Source organism: Leptodactylus fuscus, chromosome 7 (assembly GCF_031893055.1).
Source record: "Leptodactylus fuscus isolate aLepFus1 chromosome 7, aLepFus1.hap2, whole genome shotgun sequence".
NCBI lineage: Eukaryota > Metazoa > Chordata > Amphibia > Anura > Leptodactylidae > Leptodactylus > Leptodactylus fuscus.
Genome location: NC_134271.1, coordinates 9055054 through 9083045, shown reverse-complemented (window position 1 = coordinate 9083045; position 27992 = coordinate 9055054). Strand labels below are relative to the sequence as shown.

Here is a 27992-nt window from a genome sequence, read left to right as displayed (position 1 = left end):
CACAGATGGACAGATGAGAACGCAATTCCAATGTGAATGCAAAACTATTAAAATTTTATTTGTGGTCAGTGAGAAATGTTAGGTTTGGCCGATATAAGGAATTCATCTAGAAAACGGTTCTGATCGGCGGCAGAGGTAACACGGCGGCCTGGACAGTGAGCGAGGATTTAATAATCTTACAGACAATAAATACAATATACAATCTATACACAAGGTTGTGCGCTACAAGCTTCACCTCTATCGGGACGCACAAAACACTGCGCCAATTCCAGGAACGCCAAAATGGAGTCAACGTTTCAACTAAGGCTGTAAAGTCTTAGTGAAATGGATCTCACTTCTTGATGATTTCAGCTCTTGAGAGCGCTGCATACAGTAACATTCTGTGAATCCGCCGTCTGGTGATCCAGAAAGTTTGTCAGTGTGGTGCTGATGATCCAGAACGTCACAAAACGAAAAACACGGAATAGAAGACGAGGCTAAGTCATGAACGAAGCGAATCTGCAAATTTCATCTTCATGAGGTCCAGCATTCTATGTATAATATCTATTCACAGAGGTCAGGTCTGTTCTGAGACAGAGCTCCAAATCCTCTGCATAGTCACAAACTACCCTGAAGCCACCAGCAGGGGGAGATTACCCTGTGCACGATTATTAATGAACAGTACTAATGCTGGGAGCTCCCCCTTGTGGCAGCTGCAGGAAGTCTCCATCACAAACATACGCAGGGGTTTAGGAGCGCTGACCACCATAAACATATAAGATGAAATCGATCGGCGCCACCGCAAATCAAAGGTGGAAATTACGTGAAGATGGTAGGTGAGTATAATCGGCAGGTCTGGGTCTCGCTGTATGAAGCCTGAGTATATAATACACGCTATCGTAATAAAATAGAAATGTCTATAGAAGAAAACTTTGGAAAAGTCTAGAACTTTGGTTGAGCGATCTCTGGGGTCTCTACGTCTCAACTTGTGCTCATTGGACTAGTTAAAAAAAAAACATTTATATGGACGCCCCCTCCCCCTAAATTCCCTTTATGTAGCGGAGCAGCCAGTGGCAGGACAGGATGCCCATGGGGGTGCTACCCTCACACTGACCCCTCTCCCCACAGCATGGGGTGCAGTGCGAGAGGCATCCAGGAGGCGCCACCCTCAGGACAGCGACATTCTAGCAGCGTCTAAAGACATGGGGTAAGGCAGGAGCGGTTATTGCTGCATTGATGACACCTCACAGGCATAGCGAGGAGGATTAGAAGGGCACTGCTCACTAAGTGGCGCTCATACGTGGCACGCGGTTGGCGAGTGGTTATGGAATGTTGGAGAAGTCACATGGTTAGTGGATTATGGCAGAGCCGAGGCTCCATGTTTACACCTGTGTGGTGCCGCCGCTCAGTACTAGTGGTCATGGCGGGCACCTGCGTCCAGGCAGTGCGTTCTGTATCTATGAAATGTTCACTACGACATGAAGGGCTTGGTCCACAGCGGTGGGTGAGCGGCGCTCTCAGCAGTAAGGCACCTCCGTCAGTTTGTACCAACTCACGGTCTCCTGCTTCAAGTTGAAATCTTTTAATGCCAGCGTCAGACCCCCGAGGAAAAAGTTCTCCCGTAAAGACTCTGCACTGAGGACACTGAGCTGGAGGTCTCTCTGCCGCAGGGTCTCCTTACTGTACCCGCTGTACACCAGCTGTGGAGGCAACAACAGCGTCAATAACCAGCAGAGTCCTGGGGTATAACACATCGGATATCTATACGCATGTACTGACCAGATCATACACAGCTGCAGTGTAAAGAAGAGGGGCAGAAGAACAGTCTGAGCTCAGATTATGTCAGCCTCCTGTGGTCTAGTTAGTGATTCCAGCCTAATTGCATAGAGCAGAACTGCAGTATAAAGCAAAACGGCAGAGCAGCAGTCTGAGCTCAGATTATGTCAGCCACCTGTGGTCTAGTTAGTGATTCCAGCCTAATTGCATAGAGCAGAACTGCAGTATAAAGCACAGAGGCAGAGCAGCAGTCTGAGCTCAGATTATAATCAGCCTCCTGTGGTCTAGCAGCTCAACTTCAACATCAACCACTGACCAAAGCTGCAGTATAAAGCACAGAGGCAGCTATAACAGGCCGTCAGCTGTGTGTGTAGTAAAAGGCCAGCAGGGACCCTCTAGATAAATGTCTTTTTCATTCCTTACTATACATAAGATCTCTGCTTGCTGATAGTAATCTCTACAGAGCTGAGGTGTCGTCTCCATGTCAGATCAGCGGGGTCTGTCTGAGGCCGATTTATGAACTATCAGATGTCTCCTTTCTCTACAACTTGGGTTCAGCTCCAGAGGAAAGACAACATCTCCTACACAACCCTCTGACTACTCCGCCTGGCAGACAAAGTGCAGCTCAGACAAAACTCACCATCTCATTAAATGTCGGGTTGCAGGTTTTCCGGGCAATTTTGGTTTTGCGTTTGGATGTTTTGTGCGGGTCAGGGAGCAGATAGGTTTTCACATAAGGATTTGGGTCAGTGCTGTCCTCCGTCACCTGTAACAAAAGGCAAAATATCAGGAATAAACTGCGTGAGGTCTACAGTAAGACAGTACGGTCATATCTACAGTGATTGTGATCTAAATTAAAACTGTTCGTTCTACTCAGCACCTTACATGAGCAACACTCACCAGATCCTTAATGTGCATCACCATTATGAAAAGGGTCCCATTCCGGTAAGAAATGGACAATTTAACTTCTCCTTCAATCTTACCAGATCCTGGACTGAGGGGGGGTTCAACTGGAAGAGAGGACAGGTAAGGGTTAACACACCGTGTAGGCTACGTGGTAAGATACAACAGAGGATCCTTCATACCAGCATCTCGCAGGGCAACGTCACATCCATCTATCTTCTCATCGCGAAGCAGCGGGTGGAAGAATGTATAGACCAGGTCACACTGCAAAACACCACGGGGCGTCACAAGAAATCAGGAGGGCTATGTGGTACAGTAATATAACCAGCCCTGCAGGGGGCAGTACAACATAGAAGAGGAGCTGCTCTAACTTGTCACATCTTTTTCTCACTGAGTACATTGGAGGACATAGAAGACTAAGTGCCACCAGAGGGCATCACTAAGCGAAATGTTATACCCCTCCCACAAATAAAGAAGCTGATCAATCTGTAAGCTGATAGAAGGTAAAGATGAAACTAGAGCTGGATGGATAATAAGCAAAGAACACAAGGAACCCATCAACAAAAGTAGAAGATAACTGGTGGGAGCCGTGTCCTTGTGACAAAAATAGATTGTGCAGGTAAGTAATAATAATCCTCTTGTCTCACTTGTGTCAATGGAGGGAAGGAAAGGGGGGGGGGCACAAGATATCCTAAAGCAGGAAAAGAAAGAAAAACACAACCAGGCATCTAAGGCGACCAGGAAGGCAGCATGGAGACTGGCTCTAATAGATAGACTATTGGACTGACAATGCAGGTCCATGTTCTTGATATGCCACTGAACCCAAAGTGCATAGACCAGCTGACCTGCATGTTGGAGAGGGTTAGGCCCCAGCTAGGACCTAAGAGTTAGTGAAGAGGAGACCTAGAATTGGGTCACTCATACTCTTCCCTGAAATCCCAGTAAGGTCACTCTGTCGCAAGGTACACTGGATGGAGGGGAGCAGACAAGACACCACGGATGATGGGTAACAGAAAAGCTAAGTTCTTCTATTCCTCTTTGCTCTCCTGGAGGAGGGGGCAACATTGTGACTGTATGAAGACTATGCGGCCACCCCACGAGGACGTGATCTATTTCTCACCCAACAGGGAAAGAGGGAGATAATGTATTAAAATAATAAAAATTTGAGAAGAGTTGCAAGCTAAAGCTAAGTAAAGTCAGCTTATACCTACAGTCTTGTGTCCACTGTGTCTCATTAGGAAACCAGGACGTGACCGCTGTTTGTTCAGGGCCACTTACCTCCGATACTTCAGCCGAGCTGCTCAGCAGATTCTGGATATAACTATTGAGCTCCACTTTCCGTTTGGCGGCCACGTCTTTTATGTGTGTCCTTCCCAGGATGACTTTACTTGGAAAGCTAAGAGAACACAGGAGACGTCTCAAAGTTCTGCTCCACTACAGGACACTTGCCACCATAGATAACACATGAAGAAAGCACCAACTATGTCAGCTGCACATCACACCCATCATCCGCCAGAGTATCCCACTACTCACCCTGGTAACTTCCAGAGAGGAAACAAGATGCTCAGCTTATTGTGCAGCTCCTGGAACTCATCAAAGGTTCGGAATATAAAGACAGAATCTTCTTGCGGCTCCCGCGTCACTCTCACCACATAGATCTGCCAAAAGCGTGCAAGTGACCGTTAGTGTGCATAGCAAAGAAAAAAAACATGGCGGATGATGGATTGCAGGGAGGACAATAATAAGGGACTCACGTAATATTTATCCGGATTGTATCGCTTATGGTACGTGAAGATCGAGGCCTCTCGGATCCGGCCATCTTGCTTTAGGGAATAGGTTTTAGGGGAGAAAGATAGGATGGCTTCGTCATTCGCAGGAAGTCCAGAAAATCGCTGCGCCAAGTTGTGGATGAAGAAATTGAACTTTGTGGCCACACTCCCCAGACTGGACTCTATTAACCTGTAACAGGAGGCATCACATCAATGAAGCCAAGAAACTGCCATCCCCACCCCCTACTGGCCAGCGGGCACCACGCATCACCTGGTGAAGAAGATGGTGGCCTCTGCGTCTGAGGCTTGTGGCTGGAGAGCGTCGTGCACGTACTTCAGATCCTGAGCACCAGTTAGTTCTGGCAGTCCAGAAGAAAGCATCTAAGGAGAATCAGAGACAGAATATTAATAAGCAGCAGATGATGATCCGAGAATCCTGAGACGTCCGCGCTGACAATCCGGAATCAGCAGATTATTAACAGCTTTTATGGAACTGTTTATTGCCTGACACTTATTAATGGCAGTATTGAGATTAACCATCGATACCATATGTAAATTTATGACAATACAATGTATGACGGTACAACATTCTACCACTGGGGGCTCCACATAGTGATGTACAGTGTATGACGGTACAATGTATGACGGTACAACACTCTACCACTGGGGGCTCCACATAGTGATGTACAATGTATGACGGTACAATGTATGATGGTACAGTGTATGACGGTACAATGTATGACGGTACAATGTATGACGGTACAACACTGTACCACTGGGTGCTCCACATAGTGACGTACAATGTATGACGGTACAACACTCTACCACTGGGGGCTCCACATAGTGATGTACAATGTATGACGGTACAATGTATGATGGTACAGTGTATGACGGTACAATGTATGACGGTACAACACTGTACCACTGGGTGCTCCACATAGTGACGTACAATGTATGACGGTACAGCACCACACTTACTAGTGACAGCAGGTTCAGGAAGAGGTTTGTGTGTTTTCTGAGCAAATTATACGCCTGACAACACAGGTCCACAAAGAGCTGGAAGCGGCTGGTGGGCTTCTCTCCTCCATTAATAACATATGCCATGTCTGACGTCAGCACAAACGGGGCTCGGTCTCTGCAGGAAAGCACAGTACATACATATCAAAGTGTTTCCTAATTTATGCAAATAATCTAAGAGAGCGGTGATTATACTCTGGGTTCTCCGTCTTCAGAACACGTACCTCTTAAAACTACCAAACATCTGAGCGTGTCCCAAGAACTTCCCGAAGTCGATGTGAAACATGTGCCCAGTGCTGCGGAGCATGATATTGTCATTATGGCGGTCACAGATGCCCAGGACGTAGGTGGCCACACAGCAGCCAGCACATGAGTAAATAAAGTTCTCAGAGGCCTGGAAGATAAAGAGAATAATGATATGTATGAGCTGTAGCTCCGTGCAAGGCCATCCTGTATGTCCTTATGTAAAGGACCACCAATGCAGCAGCAGATTTTACCTTCTCATACTCCTCCTCTGATGGGTTGTATTTCCGCAGCCACTCAGCCAATGGTTTGTCCTTGAAGGATCCGGTCAGTCCGAACTCCACCTGGATCTTTCTCAATGTTTCCGAGGATAAGACCAACTCCACCAAACCTGGAGCACAAGATAAGCAGCTGATGGGGAGAGCTGGGCACACAGTAAGGGAAAAGCAGCGGCGGTGGCACAATTCTGCTGTAGATTTCACTATCGATGGTGTTCATGGTGAATCTACACCCAAGAAAGTGCAATGCAGGCCAAACACAGAATGCGTCCACAGCCTGCGGAAGTGATCTGGAAAACTCAGTCCATTTAATCTGTAATTCACTGCAGTCTACCCGCAGTGTATGAATACATCCTAAGGTGTGCTGTAGATTATACCTCTATCTGTGCCTGTTGACAGACACTTGAAGATGACCATTTTCATGTCCAATCCTTCCTGCAGCCACAGCTTGTCCATTATCTTTATCATCTGCAGGGCCAACATGTCCTGGCGCAGGTCCTCACCAACCTGAGACACAAGAATAGTTCAAGAAACATAGAATACTCTGTGCATTCTCCTGAACATTGCTCTATAGATGGAGGGGAAGTTACCTTAAACATAGAGTGGATCTCTTCTCCCATGGGGTCCGCATTAACCATGGCCACTTTGAGGGGGACAGCATTAGAGTTGAAGAAGGAGCAGGCCTGCAGGAAACAAAGGGTTATTATATACTGGTATAACAGATGACATCTGCAGCACCTATCAATGACTCTTCACATGCACAAGTGCCCGAATATCACCTCTTGCATACAGCAGCTCCCGAATCTCACCACTCACAACCTCATATGCAGCAGCACCGGCCTCTTACCCCTTGCGCACAGCAGCACTCAACTCGCGCCCCCCACATCCAGCAGGACCTATGCGTACCTTTACATTTAGTTCTTTAGCTTCCAAGCTGGGATTAAGTGGCAGACGGACCTTATTCTTACGAAAGAGTAGTTGCACACGTTCCATCCCTTCCTGAAGAACCACCTGCACAAGAAACAAAACTGTATACATGTACACTCTTCTATATAGGGGGAGGTAGTTGTATACACGTATACAGGCTGACAGTAATATGTAAAAGATTCAGAGCCAATCACCTGTCGCCCAGAACCACTAGCTTGTCTGACTTTTTCGGCAACAACCCCCATCATCTGGGTGAGCCTGGTCTGTTTCTCCAGCTCCAGACGTAGACCTTTACCAATTATAGAAAGGAGGGCCCCGAGAATTTGCCCGTAGCGAGGCCCAAAGTAAGGATCATTGAGAGAATCCTTTAACAACCTGAAACAATTCACAAGGGTAGATCTAGTGACTTAAAAGGAATCCACGTGAGGACGTTACTGTCCTTCTGCAGATATAGAGACTCCCCAAAGGGCAGTGGCCCCAGGGACTTCTCACATCCCTGTCTGGGCACAGCAGTTATCAGTTCACAACAGCAAGTTTCACATCTAAAGACATGTTCTGCTCACCAGTACAAATAATGTGCAACTCGGACATTTCCCAGAGCGCGAGACAGCAGAAACCGAACCAGTGAATTATCCAGGTAGATTTCAGATTTTATAGTCTGAAAAAACGAAACATGGTAAGTATACACAGAAGCATCATGTAAGGGCAGCTGGAACAAAGGAGTGAACTGCAGGGGAGCAGCTAAGACTGACCGCTCAGTCCCAATCTTTAGATTTCACTCATGTACAATATACAGTATATCACATATCAGGTATCTCCCTAAAAGACATCCATGGAGAAAGCTCGTGCCATCTGTGACCCAGTGGCTACACCTTCCATAATATTGAACTGGACAGACTACCACAAATAGATAAGATACGAACCAGATAATACTGACCTGTACAAATTGTGGGAGAAGATCCACCAACTCATCATCGCTCATCCCATCCTGGATCCATTCTACTGCAGCTGAGCGAACGACCTGATCAGCGAACCTGAAGATTCACAGAACAACAGGATCTATTCACACTGACCTCATTGGTTTCCTCTATTACTGCTGACAACCAGCCTGTTTATCATGCAGGTAAGGTTGTCACAGCTCTGTCCCCTGTTACTGATAGAATAGTGATATAAGGACATTGTGATCTGACATGAGATCCACACACCTTATACTACAGTACAGCTATTCATCTATTACTACTGACAACCAGCCTGTAGATCAGGTCTGAGAGGTTGACACAATTACACCCCTTGTTGCTGATATCACCCCCCCCCCCCCCATGTCTCTATTCCCAGCAGTAACTTACATCCTGGTGATCCTCCCCATGACATATAGATGAAGGATCCAGATCTCACCTGGAGTTCAGTAGTTCCAGGGCACACACTGGAGTCAGCGGCGGCCATGAATGGAGTAAAGCGTAGATATCTCCCAGATAGGCCACATCCCACTTTGGGGCACAGGCCAAAATCTTTGGGAGGCAGTTCTTGTGCATGTGACAGTAGTGACGCTTCTCCCAAACAAAAGTTTTATCTTCCTTTGACATCCTGAGGGACACAAGAAACAGAAGGGAAGAGATTATGTCAGGAAAAGACTGGAATCCTCTGCAGCTCCTGCACATGAAGTGGCTGTGCCCAGAGAGCAGGAAACAGACAGAGCTCAAAGCCTAGATAAGTTATGGTGGCCATCTAAGATACATCTTGTGCAGGGTCCAGGGCTCTGCAAAAAATCACTATAAGAGAGATGAGTGGAGGTGGTTGCAGTTGGACCTCTACAGATCCATCACCTACCCAGATGGGGACTCTCTGTTGATGAGTGACAGGAGTCGGCTCTTGGCATCCTTTTCCAGTGTCTCCATGCTCAGTGGGATTGCGTTTCCTGTGGGGTCTGGAGCTTTGTACACAATATCAAACGAAGGCGAAGGAAAATCCACCTTAAAGGAGAGGCAGAGGATTAATGTCTCATCACTACAGGCGACAGCTCCCCAGACCATGATGTGTGCAGGAGATCACATAAAACGATTTAAAACTTGCATCCATTATCCACTTGAATGGGGCTGAGTGTAATACCAGACATAACCATGGAAAGAAGGGGTGCTGTCCTATGAAAAAGGAAATATATCTTTCTTTTAATCTCAGACAGACCCTTAAAGGGAATGTCTGAAAGGTTTCAGGGCCCTAAGCTAACAGTGAGTGCTTATGTTGCGGTGGAGTACGGCTCTAAACCAGCTAATCTCACTCCTATCCTAGATTAGAGGTGTTCCAGACTCTTCTTCAGCCGCTCTCAGTACAGGTCACGTCTTCAGATGGCTTAGGGCCCGAAACCTATCACTGATTGCCTTTACATGTTACTCCCATCTGAGTGAGACGCAAGGCTCTAAGTCTTACCAGGCCGAGAGGTTTTGGAAGCAGTTAAATAAGGCCACACTGACTCTATGGGACTCATGGAAAACGTGCAGAAAATCTGTATTTGGCTGTTTCTATAATCACCCAACTCCTCAAGCAGCTGAACATGCAGGTATTCTCATCCCTGCCATAAATAAACTGCAGCTTCTATGACCAGTACCTGCAGGACCAATTTCTGCATCTGTAGGGGCTTTCTGCCCAGGCTTGCCATTGGCGTGGTGGTGGAGAGGAATGATGTCCACAGGTTTAATAGCTTGGTTCCACTTGTCAGCATCCTGGAGGAGAGAAGCAAGTTATGGGACTGTGGATACTAATATGGGAGCTTTACAGACATGTGATGGTTAAAAGATGATGAAAGAGAGACGATGGGGTGTTTTCCTTTACCTCTTAAAGTTAAAGAGGGGTACAGACGCCTGGCCCAGCATCTCTGGCCCCTTCCTAAGTTTATTGGAGTCTGGAGAACCCCCGCTGTTTGGATTTAATATGCCGTACATCTTCAGCTGCAGGACAGACTCCAGGGGCAGCTGAGCCATCTGTATGGGGAAAATCATCCTGCGAAGACAAATTAAAGATGCTGAGCAGTCACATTATGACGCTCTCATTCTTGCAGTGTTTTGCATGTCTAGTCCTGGCAGCACATGTATTACAATGAGGTCTAGTGTCTCTCATGCTGAGCCGTATACGTGGAACAGCTTAGGAAACACAATCCTCAGATTTCAGATTGTTGTTACTTACAGCTCATCCCATTTCACCAGGTAGAAGAAACTCTTGTAGGTTCCCACTTTCTTGGACTGGACGGGTTTGAACAAATCTCTCCCATTGTACAGCAAGGAGCAAATGATATAATACTTCTCAAAACTACAACAGAGATGAAACAAGAGGTTAACCAGAAACAAGATGTACGATGTATCCAGGTTACAACTTGATGGAGGTGCATATGGCTACCCCCACAATGCAAAAAAGGAGAGGAATTGGTGGCACAATAAGTCAAAAGAAAGGCACCCATATTTACTATGTACTCCCCATGTAATGGTATTTGTATGAAAAACTGGAAGACCCCTTGAAATCACCAGTTACTGTTTTGGCATTGCAGTGGTATGCCAGAAGGCCACATAACGTCCTCACTGCTTATTTCAATCACTACATGGTGGTATAACTACATAGCGCAATAAACAAGGCCATGTCCGGACACGTCGTATAGGAATACAGACTGCAGTCTATTGAACAACATGCGAAAACCTGCAGCTATACCAACCACTCACTATGCTATGTGTCTTCCACTACAGTTGTAGCTGTAAAATCACATGACAAACAGCAGCATGGAGGTAAGCTGCAGCCTTTCTAAACAATGACTGGCAGAATTTTGGGGGAATAGACTCCTGTGCAATTATTGAAGGATTTCCAGAGTTATGCGACGCTTTCTACAGATGTGACCTGTGCAATGCCAGACTGATCCGAAACTCACCTGGAAACCCAACCTGTGGGGATACCATGGGCAGCAAATATGGTGAACTGGAGGTGGTCAGCCGAGGTCCGAGCTTCTTTCAGGGGTCTACTGCTGCTGGGGTCCGCAGCAGGGAGGCAGGAGGTGAGATGAAGCTGCAGCAGCTTGTGCACAGCAGTAGTTAACTGGCTTAAGCTCTCCTGCAGGGGGCTGTCATGTTCTGGAGAACCTGCAGGTAAAGTCCATCAATATACTTCACACATTCTCCTATACAAAGCATCACTGATCAGAGCGACCGTGCTACTTACCTTCCGAGGCCACATGCTTATTTCCGGCACCAGGACTGGAGGGACCCTAGAAACACAGCACCAGATTCAGAGATCCCACATACGTACACTCCATTTAAGCAGAGATGAGACAGGATTGCTCTCACCTCCACACTGCGGCTGCGCGGCAGGTTCACGGCTCTGCGCAGCTTCTTCACACACTCAGTGATAGATTGCGTCTCCACACTGTCTACAGTCCGGCAAATACTTCTCACCACTTTGATGACTTGGTCAGCAGCTCTGTAAGGATTACTCTGAGAAAGAAAAAGAATGAGAGGTTTGTGTGAATATCATAGCAAATGTTATGATTATTAGTCCACATATCCATCAGCTTGGAGAGGAAGCAACCACCACCAAATCCTACATGGCTCCCACGATCAGGAAATCCATAGGTGTCTGCCCAGGAAATGAGACACAATGATCTCTGCCCTTGTGCTGCTTTAAAGGGGTTTTCCAGGACTAGAATACAGATGACCTATCCATAGGATAGGCCACCAATAGAAGATTGGTAAAGGATGACAACGGGACCAGGAGTATAGCTATAGGAGGCTGTACAAGTAGCATCGCTACCAGGCCCTGCAACCTGAGGGGACACAAAGGCTTCTCTACAACATAAGACGACACCAGTATCATACAGCAGATGGCACATGGTAAGTGGAAGCTTCAATACAGATTTTGCACTTGGGCCCAGGAGCTTCAAACTATGTCCCCCTGCTCGAGTCACCAAACCCACCAGCTGTTTCAAGAACTTGCCGCACTTAGTTGAGCTCCACTTAGGCCACTGATATCAAACCCACTGGTTATATAACAGCAATGCAGCCAAGTTGCAAGGCAAGGTACAGCCACGACACAATGCAGGTCGCTATACTCCGTAAGCGGTAAAAAGGCCACAACTATGAATGTCATAATGTCAGAAAAGCTCTTTAAGGCCAGAGCTGCTATAAAGCTTTATATGACAAGATATAAGACACATCTGCTGTCTACAGTGAAAGCACTTCTAGCACCATAAAGAGCAAAACCCTAACCAAAAGGGCATCACTAGAGATGAGCGAGTACTGTTCGGATCAGCCGATCCGAACAGCACGCTCGCATAGAAATGAATGGACATAGCCGGCATGCGGGGGGTTAAGCGGCCGGCCGACGTCAAAGCGGAAGTACCAAGTGCATCCATTCATTTCTATGGAGCGTGCTGTTCGGATCGGCTGATCCGAACAGTACTCGCTCATCTCTAGTCATCACCCAACGTCCAGGGCAACTGGGAGCAGAGAGGGCAAATGGCCAGTCACCAGGCTTACAGGACTCATATACTGCCGCCCAGGGGTCAGTCCTTTACACGTACCTCATTTTTAAGGCACACACTGACTTGCTCATGGTAGGCATCCAGTAATTCTTCAATGTTTTGCCTGCAAAAAACAAAAAGACAATAATTCACTGGAACCGCAGCAACAACAACAGCTAAAGACTACAGAAGCTGTAGTCACCTGTTATAAAGATGTAATATATATAACACCAGTTTAGTAGAGCTCAGTATATGGAGGCTGTAGACATATATATTATACCAACTAGGTAGAAATCAGTTTATAGAGGCTGTACTAATATATTATAAAGATACAGACATACATATTACACCAGCTAAGTAGCGCTCAGTACATAGAGACTGTAGCAATACATATAAGCAGTGATCCCAAGTCACAGATCACCAGGAAAGACTGGGATCATTCTCTGGCATTACCGTGTAACTGGCTCTTTGAAGGGCCTGTCCAGCAGGGCCAAGTGTTTGTGAAGGTCCACTGGGGTCTCATCATCTTCAGCCTACAAGCCACAACACAAGACGACAACACTGTTATATATCTATAGAGGACAGTACAAGGCTATGTTAGCGTACTGTCGGGGGGGGGGGGGGGGGGGGGGGGGGGGGCGCGTTGCTCACAGCCCAGTGATGATGGTGAGCTATGAGGAACGCCCTTCTCACAGTAGGGAGATATCGGTGCCGAAATTAACAGAACCAATATCTCCAGCATCTGGGAACATACCAGGAAAGCCGAGTTGCTGAAAGTGGAATTCAGCACACTGTTGGCTTTCTAACGGTATATAAAACCAAACATTCATTGGGACATGTAAGGTTCTCTTTAACGGCACAAGACCTTTATATGATGACACCAGCAGTCCCGGCCTGGAGTGTATATACAGTGCTGTAGAGACCATAAATTTGGCAGCAACAAACTAATATCAATCAATATCCCCATCACACGGCAGACCCTGAAGTCTTCTCCTGGCACAAGGTGACGTCTGAGTGAGCTGACACAGATAACACAGGCAGCATCCAGCACAGGACGGAAATGAGAAATATTTGATCAGCACCCAGCGGTGGCGCCGCGCCAAGCCCGAGCGAGACACTCTCCACGACAGCAAAACCCAAGAAAAGAATGCGAGCCATACTTACTGTTCGCGCCAGCGCTCTGCACACGGTGCGGTGACATAGCAGCTGCAGTCTGATCTCCGTATCCCATTTACGGCACATCTGGATATACTCATGGCTGCCCAGACAATGCTTACTGCGGGGATACAAAGAGGACACGTCTGCTGTACATAAAGCCTCATTCACACACGAGCGGCACACACCATAGGGTTTCACTTTTATTCTCATATTAGCCCGAATGGAACAACAAGCTTGCAGGAGACATCAGTATCCATGACTGTCCACCAGTAAGGAACAAAATATAACATATAGTGCATTATATCGTTATATGGTGTATACGAGGCCTGACCGAGCTCCGGGAGACACAAACAATCCCAAACCGCTGACATTGGTGTCTAAGACTACACAGATCGGAGTCAAATTAAAGAGTTACTCTGACTAACAATTAGCATTTTTACAGTTATTATAAAGAGTCTATAAGATTGTGCTGCTTCTCTACTGCTCCTCCAGGAAATGTATGAATAAACTGGTAATTGAGCGTTACAATTCAACTATTCAACCCAGTGTGTCTCTAGGCAGTGCGATATTGTCAGCAATGACTGGACTAATATCTGGTTAAGCCACTCAAAGTTGCAGGAGGTATAACAGAGGAACGACACAACACAGACTTATTTCCCAAGGAATAGAAGTACTTAACATACATCAGAATAGCGGACGGATTCTCTATAGATCTATGCAGAAGACTGCAAACCTAAAATCCCCTATAAATTTAGAGGTCAATTGCTTTATTCAGCTTGACAATTATAATTGTCCTCTGTAGACATTACTAGCTCACAGCCACATCGGGGGAGGAGGTACTTACTTCTGGAGGACTTCTTCTTGGCCACACACCTTCAAGATGTAGCTCTCAATGTCCACCTGGCTCAGGTCATCATGGACCCAGCATAGGGCCTGCATAATGATCAGCTCCACCGGAGAGCTCACTGTGGAGAGGATAGAACGGGGTTAAAGGACAGGCTGCAAGATGGAGACGCAGCAAGGTAAAAGAGCCGCTGTATAATGACTGCAGCAAAGCGACAAGGCCACCGCTATATAATGACAACAGCAAAGCCACCAGTCTGCCGCCACAAACCTACAGCACAGCCGCCACCACATAGCAGCACAATGACAGGGCCGCAGTATAATGACTGCAGCAAAGCCACCAGGCTACCGCCACAAACTTACAGCACAGCCCCCACCACCTAATTGCAGCACAATGACAGGGCTGCAGTATAATGACTGCAGCAAAGCCACCAGGCTACCGCCACAAACCTACAGCACAGCCGCCACCACATAACAGCAGCACAATGACATGGCCGCAGTATAATGACTGCAGCAAAGCCACCAGTCTGCCGCCACAAACCTACAGCACAGCCGCCACCACATAATTGCAGCACAATGAAAGGGCCGCAGTATAATGACTGCAGCAAAGTGGCAGGGCCACAGTATAATGACTATAGCAAAGAGGCAGGGCCGCAGTATAACGACTACAGCAAGGTGGCAGGGCCGCAGTATAACGACTACAGCAAGGTGGCAGGGCCGTAGTATAACGACTACAGCAAGGTGGCAGGGCCGTAGTATAACAACTACAGAAGAGCATATAATGACAACAGCAAAGCGACCAGGCTGCCGCCACAAACCTACAGCACAGCCGCCACCACATAACAGCAGCACAATGACAGAGCCACAGTATAATGACTACAGACGAGCATATAATCGCTGCAGCAGAGCGACCAGGCTGCTGACACATAATGACCGCATGCAGCGACATCGCGTCTGCCACATAATAACAAAAGCACAGCAACAAGGTCACCGAGCACTGACTGCAGCACAGGAACAAGTCTGCAGCCACATAACTATGTAACCACAATAAACAATTGCACTCCAGATGAGGGGTGACTGTTCGCCGCACTGTCACATCCAATAATATAAAGAGATCTCCAGCCACAAACCAAGAAACACTGCAGAATCTACCAACTGTATAAAGGATAGCCTGGAGCTGTGCGGTCATAGTCAGTAACACAAGGATATTCTGGATCCTGTCCCCGGGTACTCACCATCACAGGTAAAGGTCACTGGCTGCTGGAAGCCTTCAATCTCAATAGACACCTTAGCACTGGAGTTCTCGCTGCTCAGTATCCGCTGCGCCATCACCGGGCTCAGGACAAAGCCAGGATTAGTGAGGAGATGGTCACTGGGGAAAAGTCGCCGCAACCTGCAAAAATAAAGACTCTCCAGTGCCAATCTCCAGCCACACACTGTACCGACACTGCTCCAGGGGTACAGGAATGGTGCAGTACATTGTATGCTACAATATGGAGGCCTAGTTGTACGTACCAATGATTCTCATCCTATGATACGCCTCCCGCAGGGGGTACACCCCGTGGCTGAGAACCAGTCTTCACACCCAGAGAGCAGGCATGGAGCAGATTGGTGAGCAATGAATGCAGCTTCTTACTCGCTCCTTAGATATCACTCAGTGTGGGGGCCATTATGTTACATGGGGTTACACTGAGGGGCCATTATACTACACTGAGGGCATTAAAAGGATCATTATACTGAGTGTGCGGGCACTTATACTACAGGTAGAGGTACCATGGGGGCTATTATGCTCAGCGCAGGGGTGCGGTGCATATGCTACTGAGGAAGCCATTACATAAATGTTGAAGGAAGCTCCAAAGAAAAACGGCGGTTACTTTGTTGGTACTTGGTTGGGAATTTTTCTCACTCGGGATTATACTGCTTGAGAAGGTTGATAACACTGGTATACACTACATCACTATATCACCGCTCTGATTATTTATCTTGGTGACAATGCATTATATATATATTATGTCTGTTCCCAGTCCAGGGCTCTGCAGACCTCACAATGTGCAGACGTCTCTGTGAAGGTCGATGCACCCCGGGTGTGAGATTCGGCTGGCACGGACATCACCTCGATCAGTGACGCCACAATCACAGCTCAGCAGACATGGGCACAGGTTAATCACTGACTAATCAGAGCAGAACACCAGGGACACGAGCAAACTGTGCCCAAAGGAGACAGCAGCGCCCCCTGCTATATGGAGCATTACAGAAACATTTCAGCAGGTAGGGAAAAGACAAAATAAGCCCCAAAGAGGACAGGGAATGATGACAAGCTCTGTACAGCGATGTGGAATATGTTACAACCATACAAGTAACAGGAAATAACAGAGAAACCAAAAATAACTTCTGTAGATAGATAAGGAGGACACAAAGACCTTCCATGCACATAACAAAACATCTGACACATCAGCCCTACCAATTCTTGTGTTTGGGAGGGGGCTCTGACGTTCCCACCCTGATTATTTCTGGGAAAGGAACTTAAAGGGGTTGTCCCATAACAAGGATCCCCATCTATACTGCTAGTCTATGTGGATTTAAGACTTTTCCTAAATAAATTGCTTTATCAAAACTGCTTTGTTTGACCGCTATCAATTTATTCACTTCATTGTTGACACTCTGTTTCTATGGCCACTGGGCTTAACTGCTCATTTCCCTTGATGTAGCTGCCTGCTGTCTATCTTCAGCTCTTCCACTTATCAGCCGGGTTTAACTGAATTTGGCTGATAAGGGCTGAGATAGGGAGTCCAATTACCTCTGTATGTATTACAAACTGACTCAAATGCAGCTCTGCTACATCAGCTTCATACTGTAGTAAAGCATCTACAACCAATCACTCATTACTAACTGCAAACATAGCAGATAGCAGAGCTAGTGAAACCCCACCCACCAATGTGCCGAGAAGTGAACAGAGCAGACAGCCTGCAGGTTGGTGAACTATCGTTATGGGAATACCCCTTTAATATGCATTCAGTGAAGAGTAAGCAGGATGGTGGACACAGATGCAGGAATAGCAGGACAGACCGTGCAGGTAAAGGGAACCCTGAGATCAGGGCCTGCACCCCCAACATTGCCCCTAAGATCACACCCTACTCTGAGATTAGGTACCACACACACACCTGGGATCACACCCTGCAACACACTAAACCCTGAGATCAGGCCCTGTACAACCACATACTGAAGCTCTGATAACAGGGCAACTCCAGTTTATGTGCTTCGTGCATCTGATAATATCAACAAGTCTCAAGTTCACCATAAAATTCTGAGCATTCAGAGCCTGGAGATGTGACCGTCTCACCTTTCCACTTCTTTAGTGAAGGCTGCGACTTCTTCATCCTGAACCTCCAGGTCTTGCAGTACGGAGCTTCCAGGGGGCCGTGTGCTGGTCCCTGCGTCACCCTGGAAAGAGAAGATCCTTTTTATGTAGATAAGACGCGAGTGAGGCGCATATGTGTATCCTGACTGGTCTGCAAACACTGAACCCCTGTGAGGGATTAACTGATAGTGCAAACTGTTTATCTGTCACTACCATACCTTAAATACAAAATAGCACAGGCAGCCAATGCAGAGCAGCACTAGAGGGAAATATAATACAGACAGATCCTCAGCAAAGGGAAATACTGAAAATGCAAAAACCATATCACACTGAGGGGTCTACACAAATAACAGCAACCCCGAGACGTGGACGACCCCAATGAGGAAGTCACCAACACAGCAAGGGTGCAGACATTAAGGAACTGGAAGGGTATATTCACACACAGCAGATTTATGCTGATATTTCACTTCATACGTGTCACAGGGACAGCAGACATCAGAACTGTCAAAGAAACATCTGCAGCAAATCTGCAGCATGTGAACACACTCTGAGGACAACTATGATCTGATTGGTTGCCATGGCCATGCAATTGTACTATTATAGGCAAGCCTTGTACCCGAGGGGGCAGCGGTTATGTCCCCCACTAGTTACACCAGGGGGTATAAGCTGCCATCACCGCTCAGTACAGACAAGGTCACACATGGCATCACCTTGTTCCCGAGGGGGCAGCAGTTATGTCTCTGCCCTATTTACACTAGTTATTAGCAATCAGAGGATACAAGTTGCCATTGCCCAGCGATCCCAGCACCCCCCCCCACCCCACCCCCCCGTACAGGACGCCGCTCACACTCTGCATCACTGGACATTTTTGTGGTTTGACATTTTCATTGAAATGAATAAGAATTGCTGGAAAATTTTGATTCAAGCTGTAAAAACCTGCGGGCAAGAAAGATGCCGAGATCACATCCAAGCAAAACAACAGAGCTGCTGGTGCAGACAGGAAGCAGGCGGTAATGACCGGGAGTGGAGGAGGGGGGCGCTGGTGTCCTAGGCTCATTGTAGTCAGACGCTTCCAGTCAGTGCTGTTCCGGCCAGTCATGTGGTGAATATCCTGTGTATGGATTTACACTCGCACACTGATCAGACATGATGGCACTCTGGGACATGCTCCTTGTTCAGTGTATATTTTACAGTCTACACTGATGTATCACGTGTGTGAAAGCAGATCCCATTACTAATGAGCGTTAGTAGTGTATGACCAGCTCCGGAATGTATTATATACCTGCACATTTTTTTATGGATTCTTGGGGGCAGGAATCCATGTAAAGAGGTCAGCTCAGGGGTCAGCAAGGTCTCCCAAGGTGTGGAGTTGCAGATACAGAACAGATCACAGAGACAGGGCGATTACTATCATGTGAAGTAATGCTTTCTTTAAAATGGATGTTTATGCTATTTGAATTTTCTGTGATTTTGCAGATTTCTGGGTACGGGCCTTAAAAGCAAAAGAAAACGATGATTGCTGACCGGAAACAACCCCAAAGCCCCGCACCAGAAACTTTATGGAAAGACAAGACCAATGTCAGAGATTATAGGAATAGATGAGGGGATGGATCTGCACCCACACCTGCTCCCCAGGACACTCACCTCGGTGCTTGGACTCCTGGACAGATGCCCATGTCCTGTTCGTAGGTTTAATGAGTGGCTTCTGGTGACCGTGGCCCCTGATGGAGATTTGCCCCCGGCTTTTCTCTCACAGTACGTGGATTTCACAGGCTTTTCTTCCAGTAATACAGCATCCCAGGGATCTCCTGCCATACACCCAAAAGAAGCCTCCTCGCTGTCCTGGCCGACAGAAAGTTCTACAGAATCCACTTTGGGTTTACTGAGAGGATCCAGGTCCAACCAGTCAAACTTGCTCATGTCCTCTGCCTTGACGGTGCCCTCCACAGGGGACCCAGGTAGTTGGGCTTGTGGTAATTTTGGGCTTGTTGTTTCATCGTTGGACTTTCCATTCCTTAGGAATTCAGAGGTCCTCGCTATCTTGTCAAATAACTTTGCCATGTCAGGAGCCACCACATTGGAATATGCTGGCAGGGTCCCTCTCATAGGGAAGGTGGCCCGAGCTGTCATGTGGAAGGGAACATAAGGAGTGGAGGCTGGAAGACTAAGAAACACCGGCTCCCTACATGGCATTGAAGGATGGAAGCCATTCTGAAATGGATCTGAGTGCTTTGGGTAGGATGCAGAGAAGGCAGGCTGCAAAGGCACTGGTGCTTGTAGCCGGGGTGTCCACTGACTGCACTGAAACGCGGAACTGGTAAAACATTGCGCTGACACAACTGGATTTATCACCTGCGTCTGAACTACAGCTGGCGGCTTGGGGCCAACCTCAAAAGTGTCGTCCAGAAGGAACTTTTCTAATTCAGCAAGTGGAAGTTTCTCTAAGTCAATATTATCTAGAGACTTCTGTGCCTTGGACTTGACGTCCACCTCTGGAAACACCATGAGGTCCTGATCCGGCGTGCCTGAACCAGGGGCCTTGTGGTGCAAACCCATGAAGGTCTTCCCTTGAACTCCCAGCAGCCTCTTCTCTTTCCGCAGCTTGTCTAAGGCTTCCGCCTCCATCTGTAAGGCCTCCTCCTTTCCCACATCTTTTGTTCCCACTGTTCGTGCAGATGCGGATCCGTTCTGTCTGAAGCCATTGCTGCTGGAGATCTGGGCCATACTGTGCCCAAAGGGCCTCTAGCAGGGTCAGATCCGTGCAAACACCTTCTAGTGGATCCTCACATTTAAGACCTGTGGAATAAGAGAGGAAAGACGATCACTATGGACATATCATTCAGAGGAGAGCAGCAAAGTCACAGAAATATTCCATCATGTTCTCTTCAATAAAGACAACAGATAAGGGGGGATAGTTCATCAATGTGTAAGCTTAGAAAACCCCTGGACTACATATCAGGAACTTCCCTAAACAATGTCCTGGTATTGACCAAAGCACATCAGAATGTACCCTTCCCCTGGCATACGCAGCCCTCACTACAAGGTACATTTTGCCAACACCAGAGACAGCAGCGATGGAAAATCCCTCCACAAGGTCATAAAACATGTATGAGCTCAGCAGCTGTACCCACATCATATGTATGGAGTCTGCACCACTCCCAGGATGACACAAAGCAATGACAAGTGAGGGACAAGGTACCGTGTCCCATAACACATGACCTGAGACATCACGTATGTGCTAATACAGGCTAAACTAAACAAAATCCATCGGCTGTAATACCAGGTGGCCTATGTGAGACAACCCTCCTACTAATACACACAGGATCACTCCAAACATGCACATTATTATACTATGAACCTTTCTGTCCTGTTCCGTCTGCTACGCGACATGAGGGTCAGGAATGCAGTCTGGATACTAAATAAGGCTCTCACCACAAAAATGCAAACAATACCAATCCTACATGTGAAGGAGCAGAACTGCTCACTAGTATAGACTAATGGCGGCTCGTTCTGACCATGTCACCAGCCATGACCTGTGATTACTCAATGTCAGCCGTGGGCTGCTCAACAGTCACCATCTGCAGGATCCAGAACCTGACAATCCACATCCGAGCCCATTACATAGCGGCTGTAAGTCCTACTGGTGGAGGTACAACTAACTCTGGTCTCTGAGGGGAAAATCCATATCAGTACTAGTGCTTATATCGCCTGAGATATAAGGCCATAGAGACAGACATCATGTACACTAGTTCTGTGCATTTTCCATCCATATTTATATCTAGTTCTGGGCTACACGTCAGTTCTCACTAGGGACAGCATGGCGCGGGACATTACGTCCCACAGGAGTACAGGACATGCAATTGCTGCGATGGGTCTGCCATGATACACAACACTGCTGTGCGCCACTGCCTGTATGATATATACCGCCCCCTCATGGAGGAGTGTGAGAAGACGTTTATCAGTGTCTGACTGCCTCTAGAAATTAGGTATAATGGGGAAGATTTAATAAGACTGACAAATCATACACCAGGCTTAATAAAGCTCCTGACTGATGCAGGGAAAGAGTGATTTATGAAGAGGATCCAGACTGTTCATAAATCAGCTGCACGCCCCATCTAGTCATCTGTACGCTGTATCCAATAGTGTAAAAATATACCTCTTATTATTTCTAGGGGGATCTTAGCTAAAGAGGGGCATGAAATCTGCAGTAATGCAATACTATAATCCACTGGTACACATGTCAAGAGGAAGCTATTTATAAGGGGAAGCCATTACTATAACCGCCCTCCAGACAGTGCTAGCAAATTAAAGGGGTTATCCAGTTTATTTTTATCATTTATAAATAAGAAACCAGAGGGGGTGCAGAACCCAGGACTCCCACTGATCAGCTGTTGAAGGGGCCCAGCGCCATGACACCTTCACCGTTTACACAGTACACCGTGTGTTCTCCATGGAACTAATGTACTTACATTACATGGCCGCTATGAATAAAACAGCTTGCAATGTAAACAGTGAAGGGGACAGGTCACAGCCTTACATGAGCTGATCAGAAGGGTCCTGGGGGCTGAGCTCCACTGATCACTTATTGAGGATCTAAAAATGAACTGGAAAACCCAATGAACTAAAAACAGAAATTTGGAAATTTAGATTTTTTCCCCACTACATCACTCACAATATAGGATAAATAATAAATTGCCATGTGGGGATACCCAAGACACCCCCATCTATACCTCTTTCTAAACTTCTGAGCAGGCCCAATGTGTAAATGGAGTGCTGGCTCCTGCCGTATACGTACAAGCGATGGAAAAACACATATGCAACTTTATAGGAGTCTATAACACATATAGGAGAATGACTCGGACCCGTGTCTGCATGTTTAGGGGGTTGGGCAGATATGAATATCTGCAAGACAAGTATGTGGTGATAGTAGTGACTGGTCTAGTGACTAGTAGCAGCCCCTCATTATGACCCAGAACAAGCCACAGTCACCGGAGACTCTCCATAATCTGCACTTCCTGCGGAACAGAGGGAACAATCAAAGATAAAGTCAGAACAGCGGGAGATTAACCCTGCACATGCTGGAGGTGCTAGGGGTACTGGCAGGCACTTCTGTATGGCAGGAGCTCATTGTGACCATGTGAATGTCTAACTCCTTGTCCAGGGCGGAAGAGAAAAGGTGGGGGCCTCACAAAAAGCAGCCCCAGGACTATTCCCCCACACTCATAAACACCATCGTCCCGTTCGCACTTCCCAGAAACATTCCTCCTTCTTCCAGTATCAGGAACTTGGCAGAAAACCAAAGAATCTGCAGGATTCCTATTTAGGAGCTTCCTGCTGTATAGACAGAATACTGAGTGACATACGCGACTGCAGAACACACAGGGTTAACAATGAATTATCTGACGCCTCTACAATCCCCTCCAGCACTGAGACTCCCATCAGAAGCTGCAGCTTCACAATGACCTGCTCAGTCCTCCCCCCCAGTGACAAACAACCACCAAAAACACCGCAAAAGAAGAGGAAGCAAAGCCCCACTGTCTATTGTCAGACTTCAGCAGTGAACATTTGTGGCTGATAACAGAGAACAGCAGACTATATTCACCTGTGCTATAGTTCGCCTGTCCTCTCCTGAAATAGCTGATAACAGAGAGCAATAGATTGTATTCCCCTGTCCTACAGTCAGCCCCTCCTGAAATAGCTGATATCAGAGAGCAATAGATTGTAGGACAGGTGAATACAGTCAGACTCCCCCCTCCTGAAATGGCTGATAACAGGGAACAGCAGACTGTATTCACTTGCACAGTGAGATGCTATAAGACACATACTAAGTGTACAGCAAATGCAGAAACTCACCTGATCAGCTGCAGTTCTAGGATGAGACAGAGGGGGCGCTCCATCATCCTGTATACAGAGACACAAACACTGATAACTACTGGGAAAGGACAGAAACTTGGAGCCTGAGTACAGAAAACATAAACTACTGGAGAAACCCCTTCCCCCAATTACCAAGTCACTGTTCCCTATCCCAATACTCACATCATACCGGTCACACACACACCCCCATCCTCCTCTTCACATACTGGTCGCTGCTCCTACTTCCCTAACACTCACATACCCGTCATTCCCCCCTAGAACTGGCTGGACAGTTTCTGTCGTTTTTTGTTTTTTTTTTCAACAGAACAGTCTAATTTTTAGATTTTTCCACGACATTCGCTTGCCGTAATATTACAGCAGAAGCCAGGACATCAGATATGGCCCCCGGCTGACATGCAGGGACCAGACGGCAGCGCCTGTGATCAGAGATCTGCTTGCAGAAATGTACCCCCCCGGGTGCTGTGGTCAGACCGGCTCTCGTGCAAGCAGTTTCACTACCTTGTAGCTGGGAGCCTTCTGAAGGATTCCAGGCATGTCATAGTCCTAAAACTCGAGGCCTCTCTGTAGCAGTTTAATACTTATACAGGGATTTTACCATAGACTGCAATACTGAGGTCTTGGGGTGTATGGTACAAGTGACCTAATGATCGCAGGTTCAAACCGGTTTCTCCGCGGAGCGCTTAAAACACTCACCAGCGCACTCGGCCAGAGACTTTTCAAGCCCATTCAAATAAATGGGCTTGAAACATGCCGGCAGGTTTCCGTCTCTTGCCCCTGTTTTGTGCAGATAACGGAAACCTGCAGAACGGAGTCCCAGGCGCAGATGTGAACGAGCCCTTACATAAAAATACATGAAGCATCCAAGTGTCACAAAAGTGGCCAAATATGAAGTGGTTTATCCCATACAGTGTCTGCCATAGTAGGAGAGAAGAGATGAAAAGCCTGACCACACATTGTTTTGCAATTTCCTCTCCCCCCCCCCCCCCAAAAAAAAAAAAAAAAAAAAGAAAAAAAAAAAAGGAATTGAAAAAAAAAAAAATTACATGGCAAAGTACAAGATGCAGCCGGCGCCCTCCATGACAGCACTTACCGGGCAGTGACATATACTATACAGGAGGGCCCACTACTCACAACACTAAACTAAACTTCTGGGGGTTTGCTATTTTTTTCAAAGCAAATCAAGAAAACCAAGATGAAAATCAAAGACTGTCCAAGAACGTTACCAAAATTCAGATTTTTATATATTGGCAAAATTGCCAAACCCTATTGTTCCTTATCCTCCTCCCCACAAACCGGTCACTGTCCCCCCCCCTCCACCTCCTCACATACCGGTCACTGTCCCCCCTCCACCTCCTCACATACCGGTCACTGCCCCCCCCCTCCACCTCCTCACATACCGGTCACTGTCCCCCCCTCCACCTCCTCACATACCGGTCACTGCCCCCCCCCCCCCCTCCTCACATCCCGGTCACTGTCCCCCCCTCCACCTCCTCACATCCCGGTCACTGTCCCCCCCTCCACCTCCTCACATCCCGGTCACTGTCCCCCCCTCCACCTCCTCACATCCCGGTCACTGTCCCCCCCTCCACCTCCTCACATCCCGGTCACTGTCCCCCCCTCCACCTCCTCACATCCCGGTCACTGTCCCCCCCTCCACCTCCTCACATCCCGGTCACTGTCCCCCCCTCCACCTCCTCACATCCCGGTCACTGTCCCCCCCTCCACCTCCTCACATCCCGGTCACTGTCCCCCCCTCCACCTCCTCACATCCCGGTCACTGTCCCCCCCTCCACCTCCTCACATCCCGGTCACTGTCCCCCCCTCCACCTCCTCACATCCCGGTCACTGTCCCCCCCTCCACCTCCTCACATCCCGGTCACTGTCCCCCCCTCCACCTCCTCACATCCCGGTCACTGTCCCCCCTCCACCTCCTCACATCCCGGTCACTGTCCCCCCCTCCACCTCCTCACATCCCGGTCACTGTCCCCCCCTCCACCTCCTCACATACCGGTCACTGTCCCCCCCTCCACCTCCTCACATCCCGGTCACTGTCCCCCTCCTCCCATCCCGGTCACGGTCCCCCCTCTCATCCCCACATCCCGGTCACTGTCCCCCCTCCTCCTCCTCCTCACATACCGGTCACTGTCCCCCCCACCTCCTCACATACCGGTCACTGTCCCCCCCCTCCACCTCCTCACATACCGGTCACTGTCCCCCCCCTCCACCTCCTCACATACCGGTCACTGTCCCCCCCTCCACCTCCTCACATACCGGTCACTGTCCCCCCCTCCACCTCCTCACATACCGGTCACTGTCCCCCCCTCCACCTCCTCACATACCGGTCACTGTCCCCCCCTCCACCTCCTCACATACCGGTCACTGTCCCCCCCTCCACCTCCTCACATACCGGTCACTGTCCCCCCCTCCACCTCCTCACATCCCGGTCACTGTCCCCCCCTCCACCTCCTCACATCCCGGTCACTGTCCCCCTCCTCCCATCCCGGTCACGGTCCCCCCTCTCATCCCCACATCCCGGTCACTGTCCCCCCTCCTCCTCCTCACATACCGGTCACTGTCCCCCCTCTCCTCCTCACATCCCGGTCACTGTCCCCCCCTCCACCTCCTCCCATACCGGTCACTGTCCCCCCCCTCCACCTCCTCACATACCGGTCACTGTCCCCCCTCTCCTCCTCACATCCCGGTCACTGTCCCCCCCTCCACCTCCTCCCATACCGGTCACTGTCCCCCCCCTCCACCTCCTCACATACCGGTCACTGTCCCCCCCCCTCCTCCCATACCGGTCACTGTCCCCCCTCTCCTCCTCACATCCCGGTCACTGTCCCCCCCTCCACCTCCTCACATCCCGGTCACTGTCCCCCCCCTCTCATCCCCACATCCCGGTCACTGTCCCCCTCCTCCTCACCACATACCGGTCACTGTCCCCCTCCTCCTCCTCACATACCGCTGACTCTCTCCTGTCCGGTGTCTCCGGTATTTCCGCTCTTTCCTCGAACTCTACGTATCGCGCGTCCCCGCTGTCCTCGGCTGATGACGTGCGCGCCCTCGTCTGTCCGCAAGGCGCATGTGCAAGTCCTAAATCATGGCGCCACCTGCTGGAGATTAGAGGAAAAAGCAGAAAACCGCATAATAATACAATACTGTACATAAACATGAGTGTTTATCACCCCTCTGATATACAGCCCTACCTCAGTATATATCACCCCTCTGATATACAGCCCTACCTCAGTATATATCACCCCTCTGATATACAGTCCCACCACAGTATATATCACCCCTCTGATATCCTGCCCCACCACAGTATATATCACCCCTCTGATATACAGTCCCACCTCAGTATATATCACCCCTCTGATATCTTTCTCCACCTCAGTATATATCACCCCTCTGATATACAGCCCTACCTCAGTATATATCACCACTCTGATATACAGCCCTACCTCAGTATATATCACCCCTCTGATATACAGCCCTACCTCAGTATATATCACCCCTCTGATATACAGCCCCACCTCAATATATCACCCCTCTGATATACAGCCCCACCACAGTATATATCACCCCTCTGATATACAGCCCTACCTCAGTATATATCACCACTCTGATATACAGCCCTACCTCAGTATATATCACCCCTCTGATATACAGCCCTACCTCAGTATATATCACCCCTCTGATATACAGCCCCACCTCAATATATCACCCCTCTGATATACAGCCCCACCACAGTATATATCACCCCTCTGATATACAGCCCTACCTCAGTATATATCACCACTCTGATATACAGCCCTACCTCAGTATATATCACCCCTCTGATATACAGCCCCACCTCAATATATCACCCCTCTGATATACAGCCCTACCTCAGTATATATCACCCCTCTGATATACAGCCCTACCTCAGTATATATCACCCCTCTGATATACAGCCCTACCTCAGTATATATCACCCCTCTGATATACAGCCGTACCACAGTATATATCACCCCTCTGATATACAGCCCTACCTCAGTATATATCACCCCTCTGATATACAGCCCTACCTCAGTATATATCACTCCCTCTGATATACAGCCCCACCACAGTATATATCACCCCCTCTGATATACAGCCCCACCTCAGTATATATCACCCCTCTGATATACAGCCCTACCACAGTATATATCACCCCCTCTGATATACAGCCCTACCTCAGTATATATCACCCCTCTGATATACAGCCCTACCTCAGTATATATCACCCCTCTGATATACAGCCCTACCACAGTATATATCACCCCTCTGATATACAGCCCTACCTCAGTATATATCACCCCTCTGATATACAGCCCCACCACAGTATATATCACCCCTCT

General features: G+C 48.1%; 1 protein-coding gene across 1 annotated transcript; it reads right to left on the bottom strand.

Moving 5' to 3' along the window:
* Positions 1-25: 25 nt before the first annotated feature.
* On the bottom strand, positions 26-26711 carry PIK3C2A (phosphatidylinositol-4-phosphate 3-kinase catalytic subunit type 2 alpha). The gene is made up of 34 exons (XM_075280940.1): positions 26579-26711; positions 23596-23643; positions 19387-20538; positions 17725-17825; positions 15620-15777; positions 14386-14506; positions 13548-13659; positions 12837-12916; positions 12444-12507; positions 11212-11358; positions 11087-11132; positions 10800-11007; positions 10070-10192; positions 9719-9886; positions 9495-9609; positions 8720-8862; positions 8288-8476; positions 7830-7926; positions 7456-7550; positions 7087-7267; positions 6872-6976; positions 6556-6648; positions 6343-6472; positions 5942-6078; positions 5669-5838; positions 5406-5562; positions 4699-4808; positions 4413-4617; positions 4192-4316; positions 3937-4054; positions 2841-2922; positions 2656-2765; positions 2396-2521; positions 26-1679 (listed from the first exon to the last, which is right to left on the bottom strand). The coding sequence occupies exons 3-34, from the start codon at positions 20464-20466 to the stop codon at positions 1497-1499; spliced, it is 5079 nt and encodes a 1692-aa protein (XP_075137041.1). The 5' UTR covers positions 20467-20538; positions 23596-23643; positions 26579-26711; the 3' UTR covers positions 26-1496.
* Between the last annotated feature and the right edge of the window lie 1281 nt (positions 26712-27992).

Coding starts and splice junctions, on each gene's coding strand:
- PIK3C2A (XM_075280940.1), bottom strand. CDS start 20,466: ATGGCCCAGATCTCCAGCAGCAATGGCTTCAGACAGAACGGATCCGCA. Junction 5,563..5,668: donor ATGTTTGGTAGTTTTAAGAG/GTACGTGTTCTG, acceptor GCTTTCCTGCAG/AGACCGAGCCCCGTTTGTGC. Junction 4,618..4,698: donor GCCACCATCTTCTTCACCAG/GTGATGCGTGGT, acceptor CTCCTGTTACAG/GTTAATAGAGTCCAGTCTGG.